Source organism: Delphinapterus leucas, chromosome X (genome assembly GCF_059928025.1).
Source record: "Delphinapterus leucas isolate spDelLeu-1000000601 "Yukka" chromosome X, BTC_Dleu_Yukka2, whole genome shotgun sequence".
Taxonomy (NCBI): domain Eukaryota; kingdom Metazoa; phylum Chordata; class Mammalia; order Artiodactyla; family Monodontidae; genus Delphinapterus; species Delphinapterus leucas.
Window position 1 is genome coordinate 66606879 of NC_143150.1, and position 27387 is coordinate 66634265.

Sequence of the window (27387 nt, forward strand, 5' to 3'; positions counted from 1 at the left end):
CTTGGGAACAGAGACATTGTCTTACTCATCTCTGTATACTCCTTTTCTAAAATGCACGCATAGTACACACTCAGTAAATTTTCACTGATTGAATAAAGAAAAGTCTTTACTCTCAAGTTGCAGTCTTGTGGTGGAAACAAACATGTAAACAAATGCAATCCTAGTGAGAAAATATGTTTTATATCATGGATACAGAGGAGGGTTTGATCACTCTCTTGAGGTTGGGTGGGAGGGGAAAGGAGAGGTTTCTGTGATGGGAAATGAAATTTTAAAGGATGATTGATTAGTTCACAAGATACATTTTTAAAGTACTGAAATGCCAAATTACTCTTATCAGTATAGTATCATTTTAGTACTTTTAAGAAAATCTCAAGTCAGAGTCATTTACATCCCAAATCATACCCAAAGGGTTACATGGTATGTGACAATTTCTAAATGAACAAAAATGCACTACTTTAAAAATATTCTTACCATTCTTATCCCTCTGCCTGTTTTACAAAGTCTTCTGAGGGATCTCATTTTAATGACCAATTCTCAAGTTATTAGTAACTCTGAACATCTTTTCTCTTATTTCTTAGTCATTTGTATATCCCATAGAACCAATTTGGGCCTTCGTCTAATTCCAAAGGTCTTCCATAGTCTTCTTAGAATTGAGGTAGAGAAACTTTATGGAAACAGAAAGAGAAGATAGGGACTTCCTGGTTGCACAGTGGTTAAGAATTCGCCTGCCAATGCAGGGGTCACGGGTTCAATCCCTGGCCCGGGAAGGTCTCACATGCTGCGGAGCAGCTAAGCCTGTGCACCACAACTACTGAACCTGCAAGAGCTCACACACCAGAACTACTGAGCCTGCTTGCTGCAACTGCTGAAGCCCGTGCGCCTAGGGCCTGTGCTCCGCAAAAGAGAAGACACTGCAATGACGAGCCCATACACCGCAACAAAGAGTAGCCCCCGCTGGCCGCAACTAGAGAAAGCCCGTGTGCAGCAATGAAGACCCAACGCAGCCAAAAACTTAAAAAAAAAAAAAAAGAAAGAAAGCAAAAGAGAAGATAGTAGTGAAATTTGAGGTAAAAAAGAAAAAAGATGGAGGCAGGTTTCCAGGACCCCTGAAACCCAAATGCTTCTCTTCCTCCATGGTTAGATTTCCTCCTCTTACCTCTCTTTCTTTCCCTCAAAGGTCAAATTCATTCTCACAAGTCTGACCCCTCATCACCTCTTTTAATCAAGGTTTTCTTCCTTATTCATTCTATTTGGAAAGCCAGACATACAAGGGATCCTTAATCCTAGGTCCTGGTCCTTTTGCAGGTGTAACAACATTTGAGGACATGTAGATGACTATGACAATTTTATCTCAGATTTTAATAAAATACCAATGTTTTGATAATATACAAAATACTAAAATATTAGTACAACCATTTTGGTCTAGTATCATACATATTATTGACAGATTCAAGTTCCAACAGCTTAGCAGAAGAAAGTAAGATGGAATTCCCTGATAGTGACTAGCTAGTTCTATCAAATGTTAATTCAAATTAAGATAGTATCAGGAATAAATGTAATAAAAGATGTGCAAGACATATTGACTGGAAACTACAAAACATTATTGAGAGAAATTAAAGAACACAAATAGGAACTTCCCTGGCAGTCCAGTGGTTAAGACTCCGGACTTCCACTGCACGGGGCACAGGTTTGATCCCTGGTCAGGGAACCCAGATCCCACATGCCACGTGGCATGGCTAAAATAAATAAATAAAGAACACAAATAAGGGATATACCCTGTTCATAGTTTTTTTTGTGTGTGTGTTTGTGTGTGTGTGTCACACGGGCCTCTCACTGTTGTGGTCTCTCCCGTTGCAGAGCACAGGCTCCGGATGCGCAGGCTCAGTGGCCATGGCTCACAGGCCCAGCCGCTCTGCGGCATGTGGGATCTTCCCAGACCGGGGCACGAACCCGTGTCCCCTGCATCGGCAGGTGGACTCTCAACCACCGTGCCAGCAGGGAAGCCCAGTTGCTATTCTTTAAATGGTGTACGTTTCAAGTGTGTTCTTTTTTGGAGAGTGGTTGAAATATTCAAAATGGGAGATTGGGATTGACATATGCACACTACTATATATAAAATAGATCACTAATAAGAACCTACTGTATAGCACAGGGAACTCTACTCAATACTCTGTAATGACCTATATGGGAACAGAATCTAAAAAAGAGTGGATATATGTATAACTGATTCACTTTGCTGTACAGCAGAAACTAACACAACATTGTAAATCAACTATAATAAAAATTAATTAAAAATAAAATGTTGCATAACAATCAAAAAACAAAACAAACAAAAAAATAGCTAAGATAGAAAAATGACAGAGTAAACAGTTCAGAGGGCCCATCCCTCCACAGAAACACTGAAAAAGATGTAAAGACTGCCAGAATCAACTCTGTTGTAACTCTGGAAAATAGGCAAAGGTTTGAAACAACAAAGTGAATGCTAAATCAGAAAAAGTTTCCTTTAGAAAAAGGAAACTTAAGCATGGTAGGAGAACTTTGTGGTGTTTTAGCCTCGCCCTGTCTCCCCATGTTGGTGTGGCAGAGTTTTGAAGATGGCATTCTGTGTTTCCAGTTTGGGTAGCTGGTCCCAAAGAGAGCAGAGCAGACCTTGTTTCCAAGAAATTGTGTTTGTCTGTTTTGACCTGTCTGTGGGTTCCCTAAGAAATGACACAAGAGACTTACCTCAGTTTGCCCAGCTCAGAAATCATTCAGGACCAAAAAGCAGCTATCCTCAAAAATGTTAAAAGACAAATGAACAAGCCACTGCTGCCTGAGGCAAAACATTGCTGTTGTGGCAATCAATAGATGTGTCAAAAGTCTAGGAGCAAAAGCTGAGAAGAGACTTACTTTGGGAAACAGGATGCATGCTCAGAATAGACTTAACAGGATGCATGCTCAGAATAGACTTAATAGTTCTCTAAGCTTTTACCTCTGACTAATCTTTATGCTCAGTGCAAGCAGGAAGTGAAAACTAAGGCAGAGTTGTAAACAGACTGGCTAAGTGTTGAAGGACTGTACCCAGACAGGGCCAATCTGCAAAGATTGAAAGAGGGTTTTTGTTTTGTTTTTTTGCCTCCAGGTGTTTAAGGAAATCACTCTCATATCACTAGATGACCACTAAGCTAGTGAAACAGAGACTTCAGTGTCGACATATGACAAAGAATACAGTCTTTACACAAATAGTTTAGGAAGTTCACTAAGCAAAAACTATAACCCACAACATGCAGAAACAACAACTAATGGGAAAGGAGGAGAATATGATTTCCAGAGTTACCACATTATAATATTCAAAATGTCCAGTTTTCAACAAAAAATGATGCAGCACATGAAGGAATAAGAAAATATAGCTCATTCACAGTGGAAACATAGAAATTAACAGAAACTATACCTCAGGAAGCCCAGACATTGGACTTACTAGAAAAAGATTTTAAATCAGCTATTTAAAATATGTTCAGAGAGCTAAAGGAAATCATACCCCAAAAATAAAGGAAACCAGGTAAACTATGTATCACCAAACAGAGGATATCAATAAAGAAAGAGAATAACAACAGAATGGTAATCATATGAAGTAAAGGATGTGTTAAGTAACCCTATTGTGGTAAACATTTCACAATATATATGTGTATGAAATCATCATGTTGTGCACCTTAAACTTACACAATGTTATCTGTCAATTATATCTCAATAAAGCTGGATAAAAGTAAAACACATTACTCATGGGGAGAAAAAAGAGATATAAAAAAATAGAAATTCTTGATCTGAAAGATACATTAGTGAAAAAAGTTTACTAGAGGGCTTCAAAAACATATTTGAGCAGACAGAAGAAATAAATAGTGAGCATGAAGATGAGTTGATTACAAGTATCCAATTGGAGAAGCAGAATGAAGAAAATTAACAGAACCTAAGAGACCTGGGGGACAGCGTCAAACACACCAATATACAAATAAAGAGAGTCCCAGCAGAAGAGTAGAGAGAGAAAAGACAGAAATAAAAAATGAAGAAATAATGGCTGAAACCTTCCCAAATTTGATGGAAGACATGAGTCTACACATCAAGAAGCTCATCGAACTCTAAGCAAAATAAACACGGAGATCCACACCAAGACAGACAGACAAAGAATTTTGAAAGTACCAAGACAAAAATGATTTTTCACTTTGAAGAGATGCTCAATAAGACTAACAGAAAGGAATACACTCCAAAAAATCAATTAAACACAAAAGTAAGCAGTAATGGAGGAACCAAAGAACAGAGTATATATGACATAGAAATCAAATAGCAAAATAGCAAAAGTAAGTCCTTCCTTATCACTAATTACTTAAATGTAAATGGGTTAAATTCTCCAATAAGAAGATAGAGAATGGCAAAATGGATTTTTAAAAAGCCCCACCATCCAACTATAGGCTGTCTACAAGAGACTCACTTTCATTTTTTTCTATTTTCTTTATTGAAGTATAGTTGCTGTACAATATTATATAAGTTACAGGTGTACAATATAGTGATTCACAATTTTCAAAGGTTATACTCCATTTATAGCTCTTGTAAAATGTTTGCTATATTCCCCGTGTTGTACGATATATCTTTGTAGCTTATTTTATTTATTTATTTATTATTATTTATTTAATTTTATTATTTAGTTTTGGCTGCATTGGGTCTCTGTTGCTGCACGCAGGCTTTCTCTAGTTGCGGCGAGCGGGGGCTCCTCTTCGTTGCAGTGTGCAAGCTTCTCATTGCAGTGGCTTCTCTTGTTGTGGAGCACAGGCTCTAGGCATGCAGACTTCAGTAGTTTTGGTGTGTGGGCTCAGTAGTTGTGGCTTGTGGGCTCTAGAGCGCAGGCTCAGTAGTTGTGGCACATGGGCTTAGTTGCTCCGTGGCATGTGGGATCTTCCCAGACCCATGTCTCCTGCATTGGCAGGCGGATTCTTAACCACTATGCCACCAGGGAAGTCCCCTGTAGCTTATTTTATACCTAACAGTTTGTACCTCTTAATCCCCTAACCCTGTATTGTCCCTCCCCTCTTCTTTCTCCCCACTGGTAACCACTTGTTTGTTCTCTATATCTGTGAGAAGAGACTCACTTTAGATGTAGACACAAATAGATAAAAAATGAAAGGATGGAAAAAGATATTCCATGTAAATAGTAACCAAAGAGAGCTGGGGTAGCTATACTAATATCAGAAAAAATAGACTTTAAGTCAAAAATTGTTACAAAAGACAATAAAGACATTATATATTGATAAAAGTGTCAATCCATCAAGAGAATATGATAATTATAAACATATACACCTAACAATATTGCCCCAAAATATATGAAGAAAATATTGATAGACTTGATGGGAGAAATAGTAAACAATTCTACAATAATAGTTGGAGACTTCAGTACTCCACTTTTAATAATGAGTAGAACAAGCAGAAAGGAGATCATTAAGGAAACAGAGTCCTTGGACAACACTGTAAACCAACTAGACTGACAGACTTACACAGAACACTTCACCTAACAAAGGCAGAATTCACACTTTTATCATATGCACATGGAACATTCTCCAGGTTAGACTATATATTAGGCCACAAACAAGAATCAGTAAATTTTAAAAGACTAAAATCATACTAAATATCTTCCATGATTACAGTGGAACACAACCAGAAATCAATAACAAGAAAATTTGGAAAATTCATAAATATGTGGAAATTAAACAGTATAATCTTAAACAATCAATAGGTCAAAGAAGAAACCACAAAGGAAATTAGAAAATATTTTGAGATGAGTGAAAACAAGAATATATCATACAAAAACACAGAATGTAGTGAAAGCATTGCTCAGGGAAAATTATACCTGTAAATGTCTACATTAAAAAGAAAAAAATCTCGAATCAATAACCTAACATTACAGCTTAACTAGGAAAGAAGAAACTATAGGTATAGAAGAAACTAGATATAGAAGATATGTAGAAGAAATTACACCCAAAGCTAGCAGACGGAAGGAAATACTAAAGATTAGATTAGAATGGAGGTACACAAAATAGACAATAGAAAAATAACAGAGAAAATCAACAAATGAAATATTGGCTTTTTGAAAATAGCAACAAATTATTAGGTTGCCTTAGGTTTAGACTCTTCAAAAATATTGCATAATTTATTAAACTCCCACTGGTTTATGAGAAGGAAACATTATTTCATTTGGAGCTATAAGATTAATCTCGTTTGGTGTACTTTTTAAAATTGAGGTATAATTGACGTATGATATTATATTAGTTTCAGGTGTACAATATAATGATTAAATATTTGTGGATGTTGCAAAATGATCACCACAATAAGTCTAGTTAACCTTCATCAACATATGTAGTTACCACTTCTTTTCATGTGATGAGAACTTTTAAGATTTATTCTTAGCAAGTTTCAAATATGCAATGCAGTATTATCAACTATAGTCACCATGGTGTACATTATATCCCCATGACTTATTTATTTTATAACTGGAAGTTTGTACCTGGTTTACTTTTAAATATTCTGTTCTCCCCCATAATTTTCATAAAGTGAATGGAGAGGTCGTTTTAATATATCTTTTATGTTAAAAAACCTAAACAGACCTATGAGGAAAAGTGAATTATTTTATGATTTTTAATTATATTCATTTTAAATGGACTTTATTTTTCGAGAAGTTTTAGTTTTACAGGAAAATTGAGCAGGGAGTACAGATCTTTCTCATATGCCGCCTAACCACCCCTCCAGTTTTCTCTATTATTTTATTTATTTATTGGCTGCATTGGTTCTTCGTTGCTGCACGCGGGCTTTCTCTAGTTTCAGCGAGTGGGGGCTACTCTTCGTTGTGGTGTGTGGGCTTCTCATTTCAGTGGCTTCTCTTGTTGTGGAGCATGGGCTCTGGGCACATGGGCTCTAGAGCGCAGGCTCAGTAGTTGTGGAGCAGGGGCTTAGTTGCTCCACATCATGTGGGATCTTCCCGGACCAGGGCTGGAACCCGTGTCCCCTGCATTGGCAGGTGGACTCTTAACCACTGCACCATCAGCGAAGCCCCTGTGTCAGGTCTTAGCTGCGGCACGCAGGATCTTTTTGTTGCAGCACTTGGGCTCTCTTGTTGCGACGTGTGAACTCAGTAGTTGTGGCGTGCAGGCTTAGTTGCCCCGTGGTATGTGGGATCTTAGTTCCCTGACCAGGGATCGAACCCACGTCCCCTGCATTGGAAGGCGGATTCTTAACCACTGGATCACCAGGGAAGTCCCTCCCCTGTTATTAATTACTTAAATTAGTGTGGTATATTTGTGACAATTGATGAACCTACATTGATACATCATTATCACCCAGAATCCATAGGTTACATTAGGGTTCACTCTTGGTGTTGTACATTCTGTGGGTTTGGACAAATGTATAATGACAAGTATCTACTATTACAGTACCATACAAAATAGTTTCACTGCTGTAAAAATCCTCTGTGCTCTTCTTCATCGATCCTTCCCCCAACAACCCCTGACAACCACTGCTCTTTTTATTGTCTCCATAGATTTGCCTTTTTCAGAATATCAGATAGTTGGAATCATACAGTATATAGCTTTTTAGATTGGCTTCTTTCCCTTAGTAATAGGCATTTAAGTTTCCTCCATGTATTTTCATGGCTTGATATCTAATTTCTTTTAGGACTGAATAACATACCACTGTCTGGCTGCACCACAGTTTATTTATCCATTCACCTACTGAAGGACATCTTGGTTGCTTCCAGGTTTTGGAAACTATGAATAAAGTTGGTATAAACATCTGTATGCAGGTTTTGGTGTGGATGTCATTTTCCAATTCGTTCGTGCATTCATTCCTGCAAGTGTGGGATCATATGGTAAAAGTATGTTTAGCCTTAGGTTTGGTAAGAAACTTTCCAAAGTGTCTGTACCATTTTCCATTCCTACCAGCAATGAATGAGAGTTCCTGTTGTTCCACGTTCTCATTGGCGTTTGTTGTTGTCAGTGCTTTGGATTAGCCATTCTAATAGTTGTGTAGTGGTATATCATTGTTCTTTTAATTTGCAATTCCCCAGTGACATGTGATGTTGAGCATTTTTTCATAAGCTTATTTGCTCTCAGTATATCTTCTTTGATGAGGTGTGTCTTTGGTTCTTTTGCCCAAGAAGAACCCAATCTTAAAACTGGGCTTTTGTTTTCTTATTGTTGAGTTGTAAGAGTTCTTTGTGTATTTTGGACATTAGTCCTTTATCAGATATGTTTTGCAAAGATTTTTCTCCCAATCTGTGGCTAATCTTTTCATTATCTTAGTAGTGTCTTTTGCTAGCACCATTTGTTGAAGACCGTCCTTTCCCCGTTGAATTGCCTTTGGTCCTTTGCCGCAGATCAATTGATTCTGTTTGTGTGGGATTATTTCTGGCCTCTCTGTTCTTCCATTGATCTATTTGTCTGTTCTTTCACCAATATCAAACTGTCTTAATTTTAAATTCACATTCATTTTTTGAACAGGAAATACACCCACATGTATTTATAAAATATAAAAGGTGCAAAGAGTATATAGTGTAGTGAAGTTTCCTCCTGCCCTGGTCCCCCTGCTCCCAGGTTATCTTCTCCAGGTAATCACTATTACTAAATATAATTTTCATTCTTTCAGAGTTATTTTATTTCTTATCCTCTCTCTTTCTCATTCTCACTCTGGCTCTTACTCTTGCTCTTCCTCTCTCCCCAACACAAATATTAAAATACAGTGTTATGCAACTTGCTTTGTTTTTTCATTTAACAATATAACTAGAAAAACATCTCATATATGTACATCTATACCTGCCTTTTTAAAAAAGTTTTTAGGGCTTCCTTGGTGACGCAGTGGTTGAGAGTCCGCCTGCTGATGCAGGGGACACGGGTTCGTGCCCTGGTCCGGGAAGATCCTACCAGCCCAAGCGGCTGGACCCGTGAGCCATGGCCACTGAGCCTGTGCGTCTGGAGCCTGTGCTCTGCAACGCGAGAGGCTGCAACAGTGAGAGGCCCGTGTACCGCAAAAAAAAAAAAAAAAAAAAAAGTTTTTATTTGGTGAAAAAGCATGTAATATTAAATTTACCATTTTAACCATTTTAAGTGTACAGTTCAGCAGTGTTATGTATATTTAGACTGTCGTGATCTCTAGGACTATTTAATCTTGAAAAACTGAAACTTTATACCCATTAAAAACTAATGCCCTCTCCTTTACCCATCGCCCCAGCCCTTGTCAACCACTTTCTACTTTCCATTTATAGGATTTTGACTATTTAAAATACGTCATATGAGTGGAACCATACAGTATTTGTCCTTTTGTGAGTAACATTTTGCTTAGCATAATATCCTCAATTTTCATCCATGTTGTAGCATACGAAAGGATTTCCTTCTTTGTTAAGGCTGCATAATATTCCATTTTCTTTATTCGTTCATCTGCCAATCGACATTTGGGTTGCTTCCACCTCCTGACTATTGTGAATAATGCTACAATGAACATCAGTGGGCAATTATCTCTTCAAGATCCTGCTTTCAGTTCTCTTGGTTATATACCAGAAATGGAATTGTTGGATCATATGGTAATTCTCTTTTTAACTTTTTGAGGAACCTCCATACTGTTTTCAATAGCAGCTTCACCATTTTATATTCCCAGCAACAGTGCACAAGGATTCCCTTTTTACTGTGTCCTTGCCAGCATTTCTTTTTTTAAAAAAAATTATTTATTTATTTATTTTTGGTTGCCTTGGGTCTTTGTTGCTGTACACGGGCGTTCTCTAGTTGCTGCGAGCGGGGGCTACTCTTCATTGCGGTGCGCGGGCTCCTCATTGTGGTGGCTTCTCTTGTTGCAGAGCATGGGCTCTAGGCACGCAGGCTTCAGTAGTTGTGGCATGCAGGCTCAGTAGTTGTGGCACATGGGCTTAGTTGCTCCGTGGCATGTGGGATCTTCCCAGACAAGGGCTCGAACCCATGTCCCCTGCATTGGCAGGCAGATTCTTAACCACTGTGCCACCAGGGAAATCCCTTGCCAGCATTTCTTATCTCTTGTCTTTCTGATGATAGTCATTCCAACAGCCTGAAATAATACCTCATTGAGATTTTGATTTGAATTTCTCTTATGATTAGTGGTGTTGAGCATCTTTTCATATGTTTGTTGGCCATTCGTATATCTTCTTTAGAAAACTGCCTATTCAATTCCTTTGTCCATTTTTTATTCTTTATTTGTCATTGCTGCTAATTGTAGAAGTTCCTTATATATTCTGTATATTAACCCCTTATCATATATAGGATTTGCAAATATTTTCTCCCATTCTGTAAGTTGCCTTTTTACACTGTTGATAGTTTCCTTTGATGTGCATAAGTTTTAAAATCTGATATAGTCCCATTTATCTTTTTTAGTTTCATTGCTTGTGCTTTTGCTGTCACATCCAAGAAACCAGTTGCCAAATTAAATGACCTAAAGCTTTCCCCCTATGTTTTCTTCTAAGAATGTTACAGGTTTAGGTCTTTAAGCCATTTTGAGGTAATCTTTGTATATAGTATAAGTTAAGGGTACTACTTCACTCTTTTGCAGCTGGATATCCTATTTTCCCAACACCATTTATTGAAGAGACTATCCTTTCCCCATTGTGTAGTCTTGGCACCTTAGCTGAAAGTCATTTGGCCATATATGCAAGGGTTTATTTCTGGGCTCTCTTTTCTGTTCCATTTTCTATATATTATGCCAATACCACACAATCTTGATTACTGTTGCTTGGTAGTATATTTTGAAATCGGGAAGAGTATGGTCTCCAATTTTGCTCTTCTTTTTCAAGACTGAGTTGGATATTAAGGTCCCTTGAGCTTCCATGTTAATTTTGGGATTTTTTTTCTATTTCTTCAAAGAATGCCACTGGGATTTTAATGCAGACTTCATTAAATCTGTAGGTCTTTTTAGCTAGTAGGACATTTTAACAACAGTCAGTCTTGCAGTCCATGAGCATGAGATGTCTTTCCATTCTTTTTGTCTTTCTCTGATTTCTTTTAGCAATGCTTTATAGACTTCAGTGTGCAAGTCTTTCACAGCCTTTGTTAAGTTTATTCCTAAGTATTTTATCCCTTTTGATGCCATAGAAAATGAGATTGTTTTCTTAATTTCCTTTTTGGATTGGTTGTTGTTAGTGCATAGAAACACAAGTGATTTTTGAAAAATTTTTATATTAAGGACTTATGTGGTATTATGTTATATGGATAGCATACTTTATTTCACCAGTCCTCTATTGAGGAACATCTATGTTGTTTCTAAATCTTTGATGTTACAATGTTGCAATGAATAGTCTTGTGAACAACTCATTTTTCACATGTAGAGTTTATCTGTTAGATAAATTTCTAGAAGTTAAATTTCTGGATTAAAGGATATATACGTTCAAAAATTTCATGATTATCACCAAAGCATTATGATTTTGACATAAGATAGTCAGAATTTGTGATGCTGTTTATTTAAAATTATGAGAGTACTTTTTCTTCTAACTTGCACTTTAAAGGTAATTTACCTTGTCTTTCTTCCAAAGCAAATAAGTAGATTCACAAATCACACATTTATGTTCAAGAGTCCAAGAAAGGGGTCTGTGTTGATTTCTGTGGCAACTTGATGAAAAATGTGAAAGTGATGTGTACCAGTGAATTTTTTCTAAAATACAGCTGAAGGAAAGTCTTTGAAAATTATATATTGAAAGTGATCCCCCTATAAATACATCAGTAAAACTTTGTTAGTCATCCTTTAATAGCAAAGATATTCTTTATGATTCACAAATAGTGAGTTATTTTATACTTTTAAAATTGTGTGATTATAATTTTGTTATTAAGATGTTTTTCTATTTGTGGAATTTGCCATTTAAATCTGCTTAGTGTTGAGTCTTGTCCCCAAGAGCTCATTTGAAAGTTGTGTGACGTCTTCTAACGGAGTGGATCTCCTTTCAAATTAACTGCATTTACTAACCAGGAAAACATAACTTCTGTAAATTGTATGTTTAAGTAATATTTAATGTATAAAAGACAAGAAGAAAATCAGTATTCCAGATACAGAAGGCTGGTTTCTACAGTTTGCAATGTTACTTCAGTATCTGAAAGATGACTTGAAATGTGTACAGGCTTCTCTTGATTAAAAAGTTGCCCAAGTCTATCAGGTTATCAAAGTGTTCCATTCAAAAAATGCTCATCGCTTGCTATTCCAGTAGAAAGTAGCAACCTTGTCACCTAAACACAACAGGAGCTCTTGCAGATTTCAGGAAAAAGCGAGTAGAATGAACTTTATTTATGGCAGAATAAATTTAGAAATAAAACTTGAAACTATTTGATTTTAGAGAACTGATTTGTGACTTGCAGAGATTACCAATAGACAATTAAATTATAGAACGTGAAAACTGGACAGGCTTTTATTCTATTTTTATTTATTTACTCTGGCCACGCTGCACAGCTTGTGGGATCTTAGTTCCTCGACCAGGGATCGAACCCTGGCCCTCGGCAGCGAAAGCGCAGAGCCCTAACCACTGGATGGCCAGGGAATTCCCTGGAAAGCCTTTTAGAGATGATACAGCCGAACCTCTGTAATGAGGTGGAAATAGACCTAGATTGGTTAGTTTGTGAGCCAAACATCACATCAGACTGGGGAAATGGTCCACGTGTGTGTTCCAAGCGGCAATTTATTCAATATTGAAAAAATTGTGTGCAGATCTCAAGTTGGTCTTATGTTTTATATTTATAATATATATATATATGTAAGCATGCTGGAATGATTAATATTATATATAAATCATCTAGGAAAGTAAAGAACTTGATGATAACCTGGAATATAGGAAAGAAAATGTATAGGATGGCCACGTAGATTAGTGGTTAAGAGTGTGGTGTCTGATCGGAATCTTGGCTCCACTACTGTGTGACTTTGTGTTTTGGTTTCCTCGTCTAGAAAATGTAGGTAACAAGCGGCTGTCTGACTCAAAGGGTATAAGGATTACATGAGACAATCTGGATAAAGGATTAGTATAGTGCTGGGTATATAGTAAACTCTCAATAAATGTAAATTGCTGTTCTTGTTTTGTCAATATGTCAAAGAAAAGAGGACGGGTTAAAAAGCATTTTCAGAATAAAGTCAAAATACGTCACTAGTACTTTCAGGTCAATGGGACTGAATTGGACCCCCTGTGAAAAGGTGGAGGGTATCAAATGACGTAGACCGCCTTAGCAACAGGCCCCCAAAGAAGGTGAATTTCTGTACCCAATAGGCATCTGCGCTGCGGAGAAGGCAGCCAATGGATGATGGAAGGAGGAAGAGGGAGGACGCGCCAATTCTGCTGCCTGAGCCTCGGCCCAACAAAATGGCGGCGGCGGCGGCGTCGCTTTGTTTCCGCGGCTCCTGCGGAGGTGGCAGCGGTGGCGGCCTTTGAGCTGTGGGGAGGATCCGGCGCCAGCTGTAGTGACGACTAAGAGTCCAGTGCATTTCTATCGTAACTGGGCACCGGGGAGCGCAGAGTGGCGCCCTACGGTCGCTGAAGCCGACAAGGCGTTGAAGCGAAAACATGACTGCTGAGCCCATGAGGTAAAACACAACCCCGTCTCACGGATCCCAGTGGTTTCGGCCTACGCGCCTTCTGAGCCGGGTGTTTGGGAAAGCTTTGGCTTGGTGGGTTAGGCCTGTGTTTTGCTGAGCGGAAAGAGGCATCGTTTTCTCCTTAGGTGAGGAGGGTTTCGGGGTTTCGGCGGTAGGCTCCAACCCGGGGTGGGGGTGGGGGGCGCGGCCTGGCGTGTCGGGCGCTTTCTCCAGCCTCCCCGAACCGCGGAGCTTAGTTGGTCTCCTCTGTTTATTCTTTGGTGCTTGTGGAATTGAGACCCTGAAGTGGGAGGCGGTTTTTGGTATCCCGGTCTTTCTTCCTAATCTTTGGGCCTAGAGACTGCTAGGGGAAGAAGGGGTGGGGGTGAGGGGTGGGAAGAGGGGGAGGGGCGGTCGGGAGGATGTGAGATCCTGGGACGACTTAGTGGCGTTTGGACTGCTGAAGACGGGAAGTACCCCGTCCTTGCGGAATTTTATTTTTTTTTCTTCAGCCCCTGGGGACAAGACCATTTTGTGGGGTGAACGGGTGGGTCTTGCCAGTATTCCTTATCCATCCCAGACCCTGAGGGGTATCCTTGGATTTACCTCTAGGCAAAGGGATACTAATGCAGGGTTTTGCTTCCAGAGGACCCAAGTATACTACTTTTTGTGTAGTCCAGCTTTAAATGGGTGGTAAGGCAGTCCTTAGATGTTTCTCCAATTTGTGGGCAAATTTTGAGCAAAAGTAATTAGACCTTATTTTTGTTTATTTATTTATATATTCCAAGAGGGGTGGGGAGCACGTTAACATGGGTTGATGGGAAGTAAGATCTATTGCAAGGAAGTAGTGCCTGGCAGGCCACCTCTTACCAATCAAGCACGTTTATATTAGGTTGAGGCTGCTTTTCTCTTGTGCTTCTGATTTGCCTCTTGATAGTGTCTAAAAATAATGGGTTGTTAATAAGAAATGTATACCACTTTTACACAGGTGGCTGGCTTGCTTTTCAGACAGTTTGACAGTTGACTTTTCATCCCTTGTGAATTAAGTAATTTTTCTGCTCTGAGATGTATCCTTGGTGCCTAGTGGCAGAGTAAAATTACAGGGATCATAGATCAGAATTGCATTCGTAGTTGGCAAAATATGCTTTTGAGTAACTATTAGGATGGTGTATATATGTGTGTGTGTGTGTGTGTGTGTGTATATATATACACACACATCATCTTAATAGTATATAGGTGTATATGTTTTTAGAGCACTTTACCTAGTGTATAGAATTTGGGAATGAACCTATGATATTTATTGTGCCTATTTTTCTGCATTAACAAGCAGTAGATGGAAGATGTTTTCCTTCCTTTGAGGAAAAAAAATGCACTTTAGTTCTTAGATTATAGATCCCTAGTTGTGTAAGGACTGTGGCCTTGGTTTTTGAATTTGTGTTAATTGGTCAAAGTGCAATAAGCCTTTACATAAGGGGTATTGGGCACATAAGAGGTACCCAGTACAACTTGTTGGTTAGTTATTATCAGGTGCCCATGTTCCTGTACATGAAGGGTGTACCTTACAGTTAAATATGACCTCTAGATTTTACTAAATCTCACAAAGTCTGCCTCTAAAACCGTAGCTTGAACTTGGATTTTCTCCCTTTCTTTAGGGTGAGCAAATTAATTATGTATAGACTTTCTGAATAGAATTATTCACTTTATGCCAGGGTCAGTTTTCCTTATAAGCCTTGAATTTTTGTTGATCTTAGTGGTAAAAGTAATAATCATAACTAAAATTGAGTGCTTACTGTTGACTTTTACCTGTGTAATCGTGATTAATTCTCAGAACAACTCTATGGGTAGGCACTTGGTGTTCCCCTTTTTACAGATAAGGAGGAAACTGAGGCATAGAGAGATCAAAGAACTTGATCAAAGTTATATAGTTTGTAATTGGTGGAGCTGGAATTGAACCCAGTCTTGACTCCAGAGCTTATGTTCTTAACCACAGGCATTAATACCTCCTTGAGCTGCCAGATATAATGTGATTATGACCATTTTAATTTAGCCCAAGTATTACAATGGAAGAAGTTCATGTTAGCTACTATTGTCATTTGTTGTAGGTCTTTTGAGTTTGTAGGTGTTTATAATATTTTGTCTTTTATGTTCATATGAGATAGTAAGATAACTGAAGCATTTAATTCCAGGAGAATCTTAAGCTACGTGAAAACCCCCTTGCAAAGAACACATGTATAAATGTGAAGAATTAATTTTAAAAAGTGTGATGCTGATTATTTACTATGAAAGTGCTCCAAGTGGGTGTTCAGAAGAACTGTCTCAGTCTGAAGTGTCATTCATCTCAAGCCATAATTGTAGTTAAAGGATAATCTGACAGGTAATGCTTGAGTGAGTTGAACCCACAATACCAAATCACTCTTGATTCTCTTCTAATGTGAGGCAGAAATAATATGAACAATTCTATGAATTGTCATTAATTTTATTTTGCACAATTGTTCCAGATTTTTTCTTTATCAGATCTTCTGTCCAGCACTTAAAAATAGGAGCAAAGATTAGTTTCTAATTTTTACTTACATTTATAAAAAAAGAACATTCCTAGGATTCTGTGGTAAAAAAATAGCCAAAAGGCAAGAGGGAGGAAAATAAATTGATGATTTGGCTAAATCATACAGTTGGCTCTGTGTTCCTCCACTCAGTACAAAGGATTTCAATCTGTGGTTGATTGAATCCGAGGATGCGGAACTGCTGATATGGTGGGCTGACTATGGGACTTGAGCATCTTCAGATTTTGGTATCTGTGGTGGGTCCTGGAACCAACTCCCCTCAGATACCGAGGGACAAATATACACTGAAAAATCAGTGGCTCAGTTTTCAAAGGTTTTGTTATTGTTGTTTTTTTTTTTTTTTGCGGTACGCGGGCCTCTCACTGTTGTGGCCTCTCCCGTCGCGGAGCACAGGCTCTGGACGCGCTGGCTCAGCAGCCATGGCTCACGGGCCCAGCCGCTCCGCGGCATGTGGGATCTTCCCGGACTGGGGCACAAACCCGTGTCCCCTGCATCGGCAGGCGGACTCTCAACCACTATGCCACCAGGGAAGCCCTGTTAAAAGAGTTTTTTGTTATTTATTTTGTTTTAAATAAGGTTATTTCTTCAGTTTTTTGGCCTGAAAGATCAGCCTCTGATTGACAGGTAAACTTTCATTTATTTATTTATTATTATTATTATTTTTTTGCGGTACGCGGGCCTCTCACTGTTGTGGCCTCTCCCGTTGTGGAGCACAGCCTCCGGACGCACAGGCTCAGCGGCCATGGCTCACGGGCCCAGCCGCTCCGTGGCATGTGGGACCTTCCCGGACCCGGGCACGAACCCGTGTCCCCTGCATTGGCAGGCGGACTCTCAACCACTGCTCCACCAGGGAAGCCCTCATTTATTTTTATATAAAGATCTTGGAGATTTGATGGAACTTGTCATTCTAATCCTTGTGGCAATTGATTACTTGAAAAGCTGAAAGCAATATAACCAGTTATTGGTCTTAAATTTTAAAAGGTAGAAGTGGTCCTACTTGAGAGATGTTTGGAAAATGTCTTAGAAAGTGTCTGTTATTGTGGTAGTTCACAATCAGTTGCATACTAATCTATTTTTGAAAAATGTTATCTGTGAAATATGTGCATTCCCACTGTGTGGAAATTATTAAGCCAGGCCTGTGGCAGCGGAGTACATGCAAATTTTACAAAGGGTTTTGAAAATATTCAAATGTCAGCTGTTTCGTTATGTTATTGGTGGGGATGAGAAGAAAGACATTTGTGATTTTAATTGTGATCAGGCCAGTTCTCATTATTGGCAACCCTTGGTATAGTTGACCATGAGCCTTCACTTTTATATTGTATTTCTAGGGATAAGATAAATGTAGTACTTAAAGGTATTTGTATATAGATTTAGGTGTGTGAAATATTTTTTTCTGTAAGAAATTGTGTGTATTTATGTGCCTATTTCACTTTTGAAATCTGAATAAATTTACGGATTGGGCGACAGAATACAGGCAATTCTTGGGTTTACATGAAGTCTTTTTCCTCCAGAGCTTGAATGTTCTCTTGGACATTGGCAGAAGCTGTTAAAATGGGTTAAGCCATTGGAAAATGATGTATAGCTCTTCCTTTAGGAATGTTGAATATAGCAGGGCAGTAAAAGGAGTGTCTAAGTAGGATCTCTCTGTACATGTATCCTAATGCTTGTCTTATTGGCTTGATAGTTGACATGCAGGATGATTAATCTCCATAGCTCTTCATCTGTAAAATAGGAGTAAGTTTAAAAGATACTGATAAAGCCTGCAGTTCTGGAGGAGATAACATGGTTATAACAGCGGTTCTTAAAAGACAGTAAACTAAAAGCTCTTTGGGGGTCTTTGTTAATTTTTAAGTGTTTTAGGAGTGTAAAGAGGTCCTGAGACTAGAAGTTTGAGAACTGCAGGTTGTAGAGGAATGAATGCTTAACTCGAGGCAAACCTGGGTGTTCTAGTCACAGCTCTGTTGCTCAACTGATTGTTGTGGACAAATCATTCATCTTTCTAGGCCTCTGCTTTGTCATTTACAGAGTGAACTTGTACTAGATAGTCTACAGAGTTATTAAAAACATAATCCTGGTTATGTTAGTGTCGATCATTTTTTGACTTTGTTTGCCTTTTTGGGGGTAGGGAGAAGAAGTGTTGAGGGAAAGTTTCTTTATTCAATGTATGCATATCTTTTTTGCCTTGAAGCGTACATGGTTAGGATACAGGTGTTTTGTTGCTAATATAATCTCATATACTGTCACATACACAGACATTTATTAGAACAGAAAAACTTTGCTGGGAAGTTCGTTAATAATTATTACGGCTCAGGATATGTTCTGTTTTGAAAGATTATTATATGCAGTGTATTTCTGCTCTTTTATGATTGGAGATGATACTTCTGAAAAGGCGTATATTCTAGCTGATTGTGATTTTTGCCCTGGGAAAAGGTTCTGTGAATTTTGTTCTCTAGCCACTGTTTTCAGATCCTGTCTCTGAGACTTTGTCTCTGAGTTTTGGCTTGAAGTAGCCATTCTTGGTATCAGTAGTCCAGCTTTCTTGTGAACTGTTACATAAAATATTTGTTTAAGAAATTTATTGGTATGGTAGTGGTGTTCAATTGTATATAGCCTATATTCCATATTTTTGAGGAATGCTTTATTAGTTGATCAAATACTTGAGAACCAACTAGGTGCCAGGCATTGTACTAGCGTATGCAAAGGGTAAAACACAAAATTCCTGCCTCCTTAGAGCATTCTTAATCTAAGGAGGGAAATAGTAAGTAAATAAGCAGTTACAAAGCAGTGCTAAAATGGAGGTATATTAGTTGTGCTAGGGATCAGAATGAATGAAAGCCTAATTTGGGGGATGTTTAGGAAAGTTTTGCAGAGGAGGTGGTATCTGTATTGGGTCTTGAAGGTAAGTTAGCAGTTAAGGGTTGGCTGTGAAAAAGGGCAGTCCAGCAGAGGGATTAGTATGGCTAAAGATTAGGCTTATTTTCCACACAGCAGAGGAAATAAGACATGTTCACAAATAAATTTGAAGCAGGATATAAAGTGCTACATGCTGTGTTGGGTAAAAAGTGACTTGCTGTGGGAGTTTAGAGTAGGAAGACATTTCTGATGGGGGTCCAGGGAAGGCTTTATAGAGAGGTAGCATTTGGATGTGACCCTTGGAGGATGCATCTACTTTTAACAAAGAAGACTGGGGGAGGATTTCAGATGTGAGTTATAGCAGCTTGAGCAAAGAAATGTTGTATATATTAGTGTTGTCTAATTGAAAGGAGGTCAACTTAGACTTTTTAACTCAGTTCCTGGGCAAATATTGTATAACCATGTGCAATTAGTATTTTTCCAGCTTTATTGAGATATAATTGACATATAGCATTGTGTAAGTTTAAGGTGTACAATGTGATGATTTGATATGTGTATATATTTTGAAATGACTGTCACCATAATTACCTTTTTTTGTTATTGTTGTGGAGAGAACATTTAAGATCTACTCTCTAGCAACTTTCAAGGATATAATACAGTATTGTTAACTATAGTCACCATGCTGTATGCTGTACATCAGATCTTCAGAACTTATTTATCTTACAGTGCAGTTCATATGTTAACTTTGATTGCTCGATGATCTTGTAAAAGCCACATGTGCCCTTGTGACTGAGCCCGATAATTTTAATTCAGAAGAGCTATCAAAAGCATAACCCATTTTCTTTGAAGATTGTGTAGAATTTAATGCACAGATTTTGAATGACTATGAGTGTTCAAAATGTACCATTAGTTGTCTTTATTTTGGTCATTTGTCAGTTGACTTTTGGGTGACATTTGATTTATAAAATCCAAAATCAAAAATAGTTTATTTTTGAGTAATACTGGATTTATTTTGCTTATTTGAATTATATCAGTTATTTTTTGGTTTACTTGATAGCATTCTAAACTTAGTTCTGCTATAAAACTTGTTTTGAAAAGTGAATTTGTTCCAACAAGATGGATGTATCGGGGGACAATTTGAGCATAAGACAAAATTTGCATTTGCTTATTTAGGATTTTGTCTGCAAGTTCAGGGCTCAGCAAACTATGGCCACTAAACAGTGCCCTATTTTTGTAAATAAAGTTTTGTTGGAACACACCCAAGCCCATTTGTTTACTTTGTCCTGTGGCTGCTTTTGTAGCACAGTCTCAGAGTTGAATAGTTGCAACAGAGACCTAGTGGCCCACAAAGCCTAAAATATTTACTATCTGGCCCTTTATAGAAAGTTTGCCCTGGGTGAATGCAGGAAACTGCATCCAGCTGAACTGGATGTTACATTAAAATACACGCATATATAGGCACATACCTCAGATATCTATCACATACCTCAGTTCACCCCTTGTGTTATGAGCCACACCCATCCACACCTATTGTTACAATTTTCCATCCGATTTCAGATAACTCTCCTTCCATCACTTCACAGTAATTCATGAGCTGCAACCCTTCTGATGCCCACTTCCACAAGCAAACTTCAGGTCTTTTTCAAGGTAACGTGCCATATTTATTGTTGTGCTTGTGTATTTCTTAATCACTTAATATGTGTAAACTGTGTAAAATTGTGCTACCATTTCTATTAGGTTTCTGTCTTTTTAAAAAAAATGTGTCACTGATGAAGTTTTTTCAGTGTTGTGCTTTTAACCCCGTTTTTCCCGTGAATCCTATGGTGTTCATTGCACAATTTTGCATTACCTGGTGATTTTTAGGAACTCATGTTATATTATTGCAGAACTGACTGTAATTGTGATACTGCAAAAAGTATTGATTCATTCACCAAACATTTCTTGGGTTGTGTGAAGACTAAATGAGTTAATGGACACAAAACACTTAGGTAAGTGTGACATAATAATTACTCAAATATTAGTTGTTACTAATTACTATTACCATTGCCAAGAACTGTTCTAAGTACTGCTTAGGTGAACAAGACAAATTAAATTAAGGCTCCCCATGGAGCTTACATTATAATTTACACTATACTTAAAAAAATCGGTACTAATTTACATTTTGGCTAGTAACTCTGTTCCCCCACAACAACAAAAAAAGATGTTTTGCTGTTTTTATAAATGATACTTAAAAAATGTCTATCCATGAAACCTTCAAGATGGTGGAAGAGTAAGAGGTGGAGATCACCTTCCTCCCCACAAATACATCAGAAATACATCTACATGTGGAACAACTCCCACAGAACACCTACTGAACTCTGGCAGAAGACCTCAGACCTCCCAAAAGGCAAGAAACTCCCCACATACCTGGGTAGGGCAAAAGAAAAAAGAAAAAATAGAGACAAAAAAATAGGGATGGGACCTGCACCACTGGGAGGGAGCTGTGAAGGAGGAAAAGTTTCTACACAGTAGGAAGCCCCTGCACTGGTGGAGACAGGGGGTGGCGGCGGGGAAGCTTCGGAGCCACAGAGGAGAGCGCAGCAACAGGGGTGCAGAGGGCAAAGCGGAGAGATCCCTGCACAGAGGATTGGTGCTGACCAGGACTCACCAGCCTGAGAGGCTTGTCTGCTCCCGCTCCGGGGCGGGTGGGGGCTGGGAGCTGAGGCTCGGGCTTTGGAGGTCGGATCCCAGGGAGAGGACAGGGCTTGGCTGCGTGAACACAGCCTGAAGGGGCTAGTGTGCCACAGCTAGTCTGGAGGGAGTCTGGGAAAATGTGTAGAACTGCTGAAGAGGCAAGAGACAATTGTTTCGGGGTGCACGACAAGAGGGGATTCAGAGAACCACCTAAATGAGCTCCAGAGATGGGCATGAGCCATGGCTATCAGAGAGACACCAGAGACGGGCATGAAACGCTAAGCCTGCTGCTGCAGCCACCAAGAAGCCTGTGTGCCAGCACAGGTCACTATCCACACCTCCCCTCCAGGGAGCCTGTATAGCCCGCCACTGCCAGGGTCCTGTGATCCAGGGACAACTTCCCAGGGAGAACACACGGTGCGCCTCAGGCTGTTGCAACATCACGCTGCCCTCTGCCTCCACAGGCTCACCCTGCATTCCATACCTCTCCCTCCCCCGGGCTTGAGTGAGCCAGAGCCCTCTAATCAGCTGCTACTTTAACCCCGTCCTGTCTGAGCGAAAAACACACGCCCTCCGGCGACCTACACGCAAAGGCGGGGCCAAATCCAAAGCTGAATCCCAGGAGCTGTGCGAACAAAGAAGAGAAAGGGAAATCTCTCCCAGCAGCCTCAGGAGCAGTGGATTAAATCTCCACAATCAACTTGATGTACGCTGCATCTGTGGAATACCTGAATAGACAACGAATCATCCCAAATTGAGGTGGTTGACATTGGGAGCAACGATATATATATTTTTTCCTCTTTCTATTTTTGTGAGTGTGTATGTATATGCTTCTGTGTGTAATTTTGTCTGTATAGCTTTGCTTTTACCATTTGTCCTAGGGTTCTGTCGGCCCCCCCCCATTTTTTTTCTTTCTTAGTGTAGTTTTTAGCGCTTGTTATTGGTGGATTTGTTTTTTGGTTTGGTTGCTCTCTTTCTCTTTTTTTCTTTTAAATTTTTAAAATTTTTATTAATTTTTTATTTTAAATTTTAATAACTTTATTTTATTTTTCTTTCTTTCTTTCTTTTTTTCTCCCTTTTATTCTGAGCCATGTGGATGACAGGATCTTGGTGCTCTGGTCGGGTGTCAGGCCTGTGCCTCTGAGGTGGGAGAGCCGAGTTCAGGACATTGGTCCACTAGAGACCTCCCAGTGCCACATAATATCAAATGGCAAAAATCTCCCAGAGATCTCCATCTGAACACCAAGACCCAGCTCCACTCAATGACCAGTAAGCTACATTACTGCACACCCTATGCCAAACAACTAGCAAGACAGGAACACAACCCCACCCAGTAGCAGAAAGCCTGACTAAAATCATAAGGTCACAGACACCCCAAAACACAACACCAGATGCAGACCTGCCCACCAGAAAGGCAAGATCCAGCCTCATCCACCAGAACACAGGCACCAGTCTCCTCCACCAGGCAGCCTACACAACCCACTGAATCAACCTTAGCCACTGGTGGCAGACACCAAAAACAACACGAACCACAAACCTGCAGCCTGTGAAAAGGAGACCCCAAACACAGTAAATTAAGCAAAATGAGAAGACAGAAAAACACAGAGCAGATGAAGGAGCAAGGTAAAAACCCACCACACCAAACAAATGAAGAGGAAATAAGCAGTCTACCTGAAAAAAGCTTCAGAGTAATGATAGTACAGATGATCAAAAATCTTGGAAATAGAATAGAGAAAATGCAGGAAACGTTTAACAAGGACCTTGAAGAACTAAAGAGCAAACAAACAATGATGAACAACACAATAAATGAAATTAAAAATTCTCTAGAAGGAACCAATAGCAGAATAACTGAGGCAGAAGAATGGATACGTGACCTGGAAGCTAAAATAGTGGAAATAATTAATGTAGAGCAGAATAAAGAAAAAAGAATGAAAAGAATTGAGGACAGTCTCAGAGACCTGTGGGACAATATTAAATACACCAACATTCGAATTATAGGGGTCCCAGAAGAAGAAGAGAAAAAGAAAGGGACTGAGAAAATATTTCAAGAGATTATAGTTGAAAACTTCCCTAATATGCGAAAGGAAATAGTCAAGTAGAGGAAGTTCAGGGAGTCCCATACAGGATAAATCCAAGGAGAAACACACCAAGACACATATTAATCAAACTATCAAATATTAAATACAAAGAAAAAGTATGAAAAGCAGCAAGGGAAAAACAACAAATAACATACAAGGGAATGCCAAAAAGGTTAACATCTGATCTTTCAGCAGAAACTCTGCAAGCCAGAAGGGAGTGGCAGGACATATTTAAAGTGATGAAAGGGAAAAACGTGCAACCAAGACTACACTATCTAGCAGGGATCTCATTCAGATTCGACGGAGAAATTAAAACCTTTACAGACAGGCAAAAGCTAAGAGAATTCAGCACCACCAAACCAGCTTTACAACAAATGCCAAAGGAACTTCCCTAGGCAGGAAACACAAGAGAAGGAAAAGACCTACAATAACAAACACAAAACAATTACAAAAATGGGAATAGGAACATACATATCGATAATTACCTTAAATGTAAATGGATTAAATGCTCCAACCAAAAGACAGACTGGCTTAACGGATACAACAACAAGACCCCTATATATGCTGGCTAAAAGAGACCCACTTCAGAGCTAGGGACACATACAAACTGAAAGTGAGAAGATGGAAAAAGATATTCCATGCATATGTAAATCAAAAGAAAGCTGGAGTAGCAATTCTCATATCAGACACAATAGAGTTTAAAATAAAGACAATTAGAAGAGACAAAGAAGGACACTACATAATGATCAAGGGATCGATCCAAGAAGAAGATATAACAATTGTAAATATTTATGCACCCAACATAGGAGCACCTCAGTACATAAGGCAAATGCTAACAGCCATAAAAGGGGAAATCGACAGTAACAATCATAGTAGGGGACTTTAACACCCCACTTTCACCAATGGACAGATCATCTAAAATGAAAATAAATAAGGAAACACAAGCTTTAAATGATACATTAAACAAGATGGACTTAATTGATATTTATAGCACATTCCATTCAAAAACAACAGAATACACTTTCTTCTTAAGTGCTCATGGAACATTCTCCAGGATAGATCATATCTTGGGTCACAAATCAAGCTTTGGTAAGTTTAAGAAAATTGAAATCGTGTCAAGTATCTTTTCCAACCACAACATTGTGAGGCTAGATATCAATAACAGGAAAAAGTCTGTAAAAAATACAAACACATGTAGGCTAAACAACACACTACTTAATAACCAAGAGTTCACTGAAGAAATCAGACGAAATCAAAAAATACCTAGAAACAAATAACAATGAAAACAGGATGACCCAAAACCTATGGGATGCAGCAAAAGCTGTTCTAAGAGGGAAGTTTATAGCAATACGGTCCTACCTTAAGAAACAAGAAACATTAAGTAAACAACCTGACCTTACACCTAAAGCAATTAGACAAAGAGAACAAAAACACCACAAAGTTAGAAGAAGGAAAGAAATCATAAAGATCAGATCAGAAATAAATGAAAAAGAAATGAAGGAAACAGTAGCAAAGATCAGTAAAACTAAAAGCTGATTCTTTGAGAAGAGAAACAAAATGTATAAATTTATTTATTTAATTAATTTTATTTTTGGCTGCATTGGGTCTTCGTTGATGCGCACGGGCTTTCTCTAGCTGTGGCGAGCGGGGGCTACTCTTCGTTGCGGTGTGCAGGCTTCTCATTGCGGTGGCTTCGCTTGTTGCAGAGCATGGTCTCTAGGCGTGCGGGCTTCAGTAGTTGTCGCACGCGGGCTCAGTAGTTGTGGCTCGTGAGCTCTAGAGTGCAGGCTCAGTAGCTGTGGTGCACGGGCGTAGTTGCTCCGCGGCATGTGAGATCTTCCTGGACCAGGGCTCGAACCTGTGTCCCCTGCATTGGCAGGCAGATTCTCAACCACTGCGCCACCAGGGAAGCCTGAGAAACAAAATTTATAAACCATTAGCCAGACTCATCAAGAAAAAAAGGGAGACTCAGATGAATAGAAGTAGAAATGAGACAGAAGTAACAACTGACACTGCAGAAATACAAAGGATCATGAGAGATTACTACAAGCAGTGATATGCCAATAAAATGGACAACCTGGAAGAAATGGACACATTCTTAGGAAAGCACAACCTTCCGAGACTGAACCAGCAAGAAATAGAAAGTATAAATAGACCAATCACAAGCACTGAAATTGACATTCTGATTAAAAATCTTCCAGCAAACAAAAGCCCACAACCAGATGGCTTCACAGGCGAATTCTAGCAAACATTTAGAGAAGAGCTCACATCTATCCTTCTCAAGCTCTTCCAAAATATAGCAGAGGGAGGAACACTCCCAAGCTCATTCTATGAGCCACCATCATCCTGATACCAAAACCAGACAAAGATGTAACAAAGAAAGAAAACTACAGGCCTCTAACACTGATGAACATAGATACAAAAATCCTCAACAGAATACTAGCAAACCGAATCGAACAGCACATTAAAAGGATCATACACCATGATCAAGTGAGGTTTCTCTCAGGAATGCAAGGATTCTTCAATATATGCAAATCAATCAATGTGATACACTTATTAACAAATTGAAGAATAAAAACCATATGATCATCTCAATAGATGCAGAAAAAGCTTTCGACAAAATTCAACACCCATTTATGATAAAAACTCTGCAGAAAGTAGGCATAGAGGGATCTTGCCTCAACATAATAAACCCATATATGACTAACCCACAGCTAACACCATCTTCAGTGGTGAAGAACTGAAACCATTTCAACTAAGATCAGGAACAAGACAAGGTTGTTCACTCTCACCACTATTATTCAACATAGTTTTGGAAGTTTTAGCCACAGCAATCAGAGCAGAAAAAGAAATAAAAGGAATCCAAATTGGTAAAGAAGAAATAAAGCTGTCACTGTTTGTAGATGACATGATACTATACATATAGAATCCTAATGATGCTTACTAGAAAAGTACTAGAGCTAATCAATGAATTTGGTAAAGTAGCAGGATACAAAATTAATGCACACAAACCTCTTGCATTCCTATACACTAATGATGAAAAATCTGAAAGTGAAATCAAGAAAACACTCCCATTTACCATTGGAACAAAAAGAGTAAAATACCTAGGAATAAACCTACCTAAGGAGACAAAAGACCTGTATGCAGAAAACTATAAGACACGGATGAAAGAAATTAAAGATGATACAAATAGATGGAGAGATATACCATGTTCTTAGATTGGAAGAGTCAACATTGTGAAAATGACTCTACTACCCAAAGCAATCTACAGATTCAATGCAATCCCTATCAAACTACCACTGGCATTTTTCACAGAACTAGAACAAAAAATTTCACAATTTGTATGGAAACACAAAAGACCCTGAATAGCCAAAGCAATCTTGAGAAAGAAAAATGGAGCTGGAGGAATCAGAGTCCGTGACTTCAGACTATACTACAGAGCTACAGTACTCACGACAGTATGAGTACTGACACAAAAACAGAGATATAGATCAGTGGAACAAGATAGAAAGCCCAGAGATAAACCCACGCACATATGGTCACCTTATCTTTGATAAAGGAGGCAAGAATATACAGTGGAGAAAAGACAGCCTCTTCAGTAAGTGGTGCTCGGAAAACTGGACAGCTACATGTAAAAGAATGAAATTAGA

The 27387-nt window shown here is 38.8% G+C and overlaps 1 protein-coding gene across 19 annotated transcripts in view; it reads left to right on the plus strand.

The window, feature by feature from the left end:
• The first annotated feature begins 13349 nt into the window (after positions 1 to 13349).
• The window catches only part of ATRX (ATRX chromatin remodeler), a 242183-nt gene continuing 228145 nt past the window's right edge, over positions 13350 to 27387 (plus strand). For 6 of the 19 annotated variants that reach the window (XM_089904335.1, XM_089904343.1, XM_089904344.1 and 3 more), the window contains exon 1: positions 20544 to 20633. Coding sequence is in view for 7 of the 19 variants with exons in the window: in XM_022580857.2 (XP_022436565.1) it covers positions 20576 to 20633 (58 nt within the window). In the remaining 12 variants the exon portion in view is untranslated. Of the gene's footprint in view, positions 13582 to 20543; positions 20634 to 27387 lie in introns of those variants that run through there. The other 13 variants (XM_089904338.1, XM_089904339.1, XM_022580855.2 and 10 more) reach the window with 7 other exon arrangements.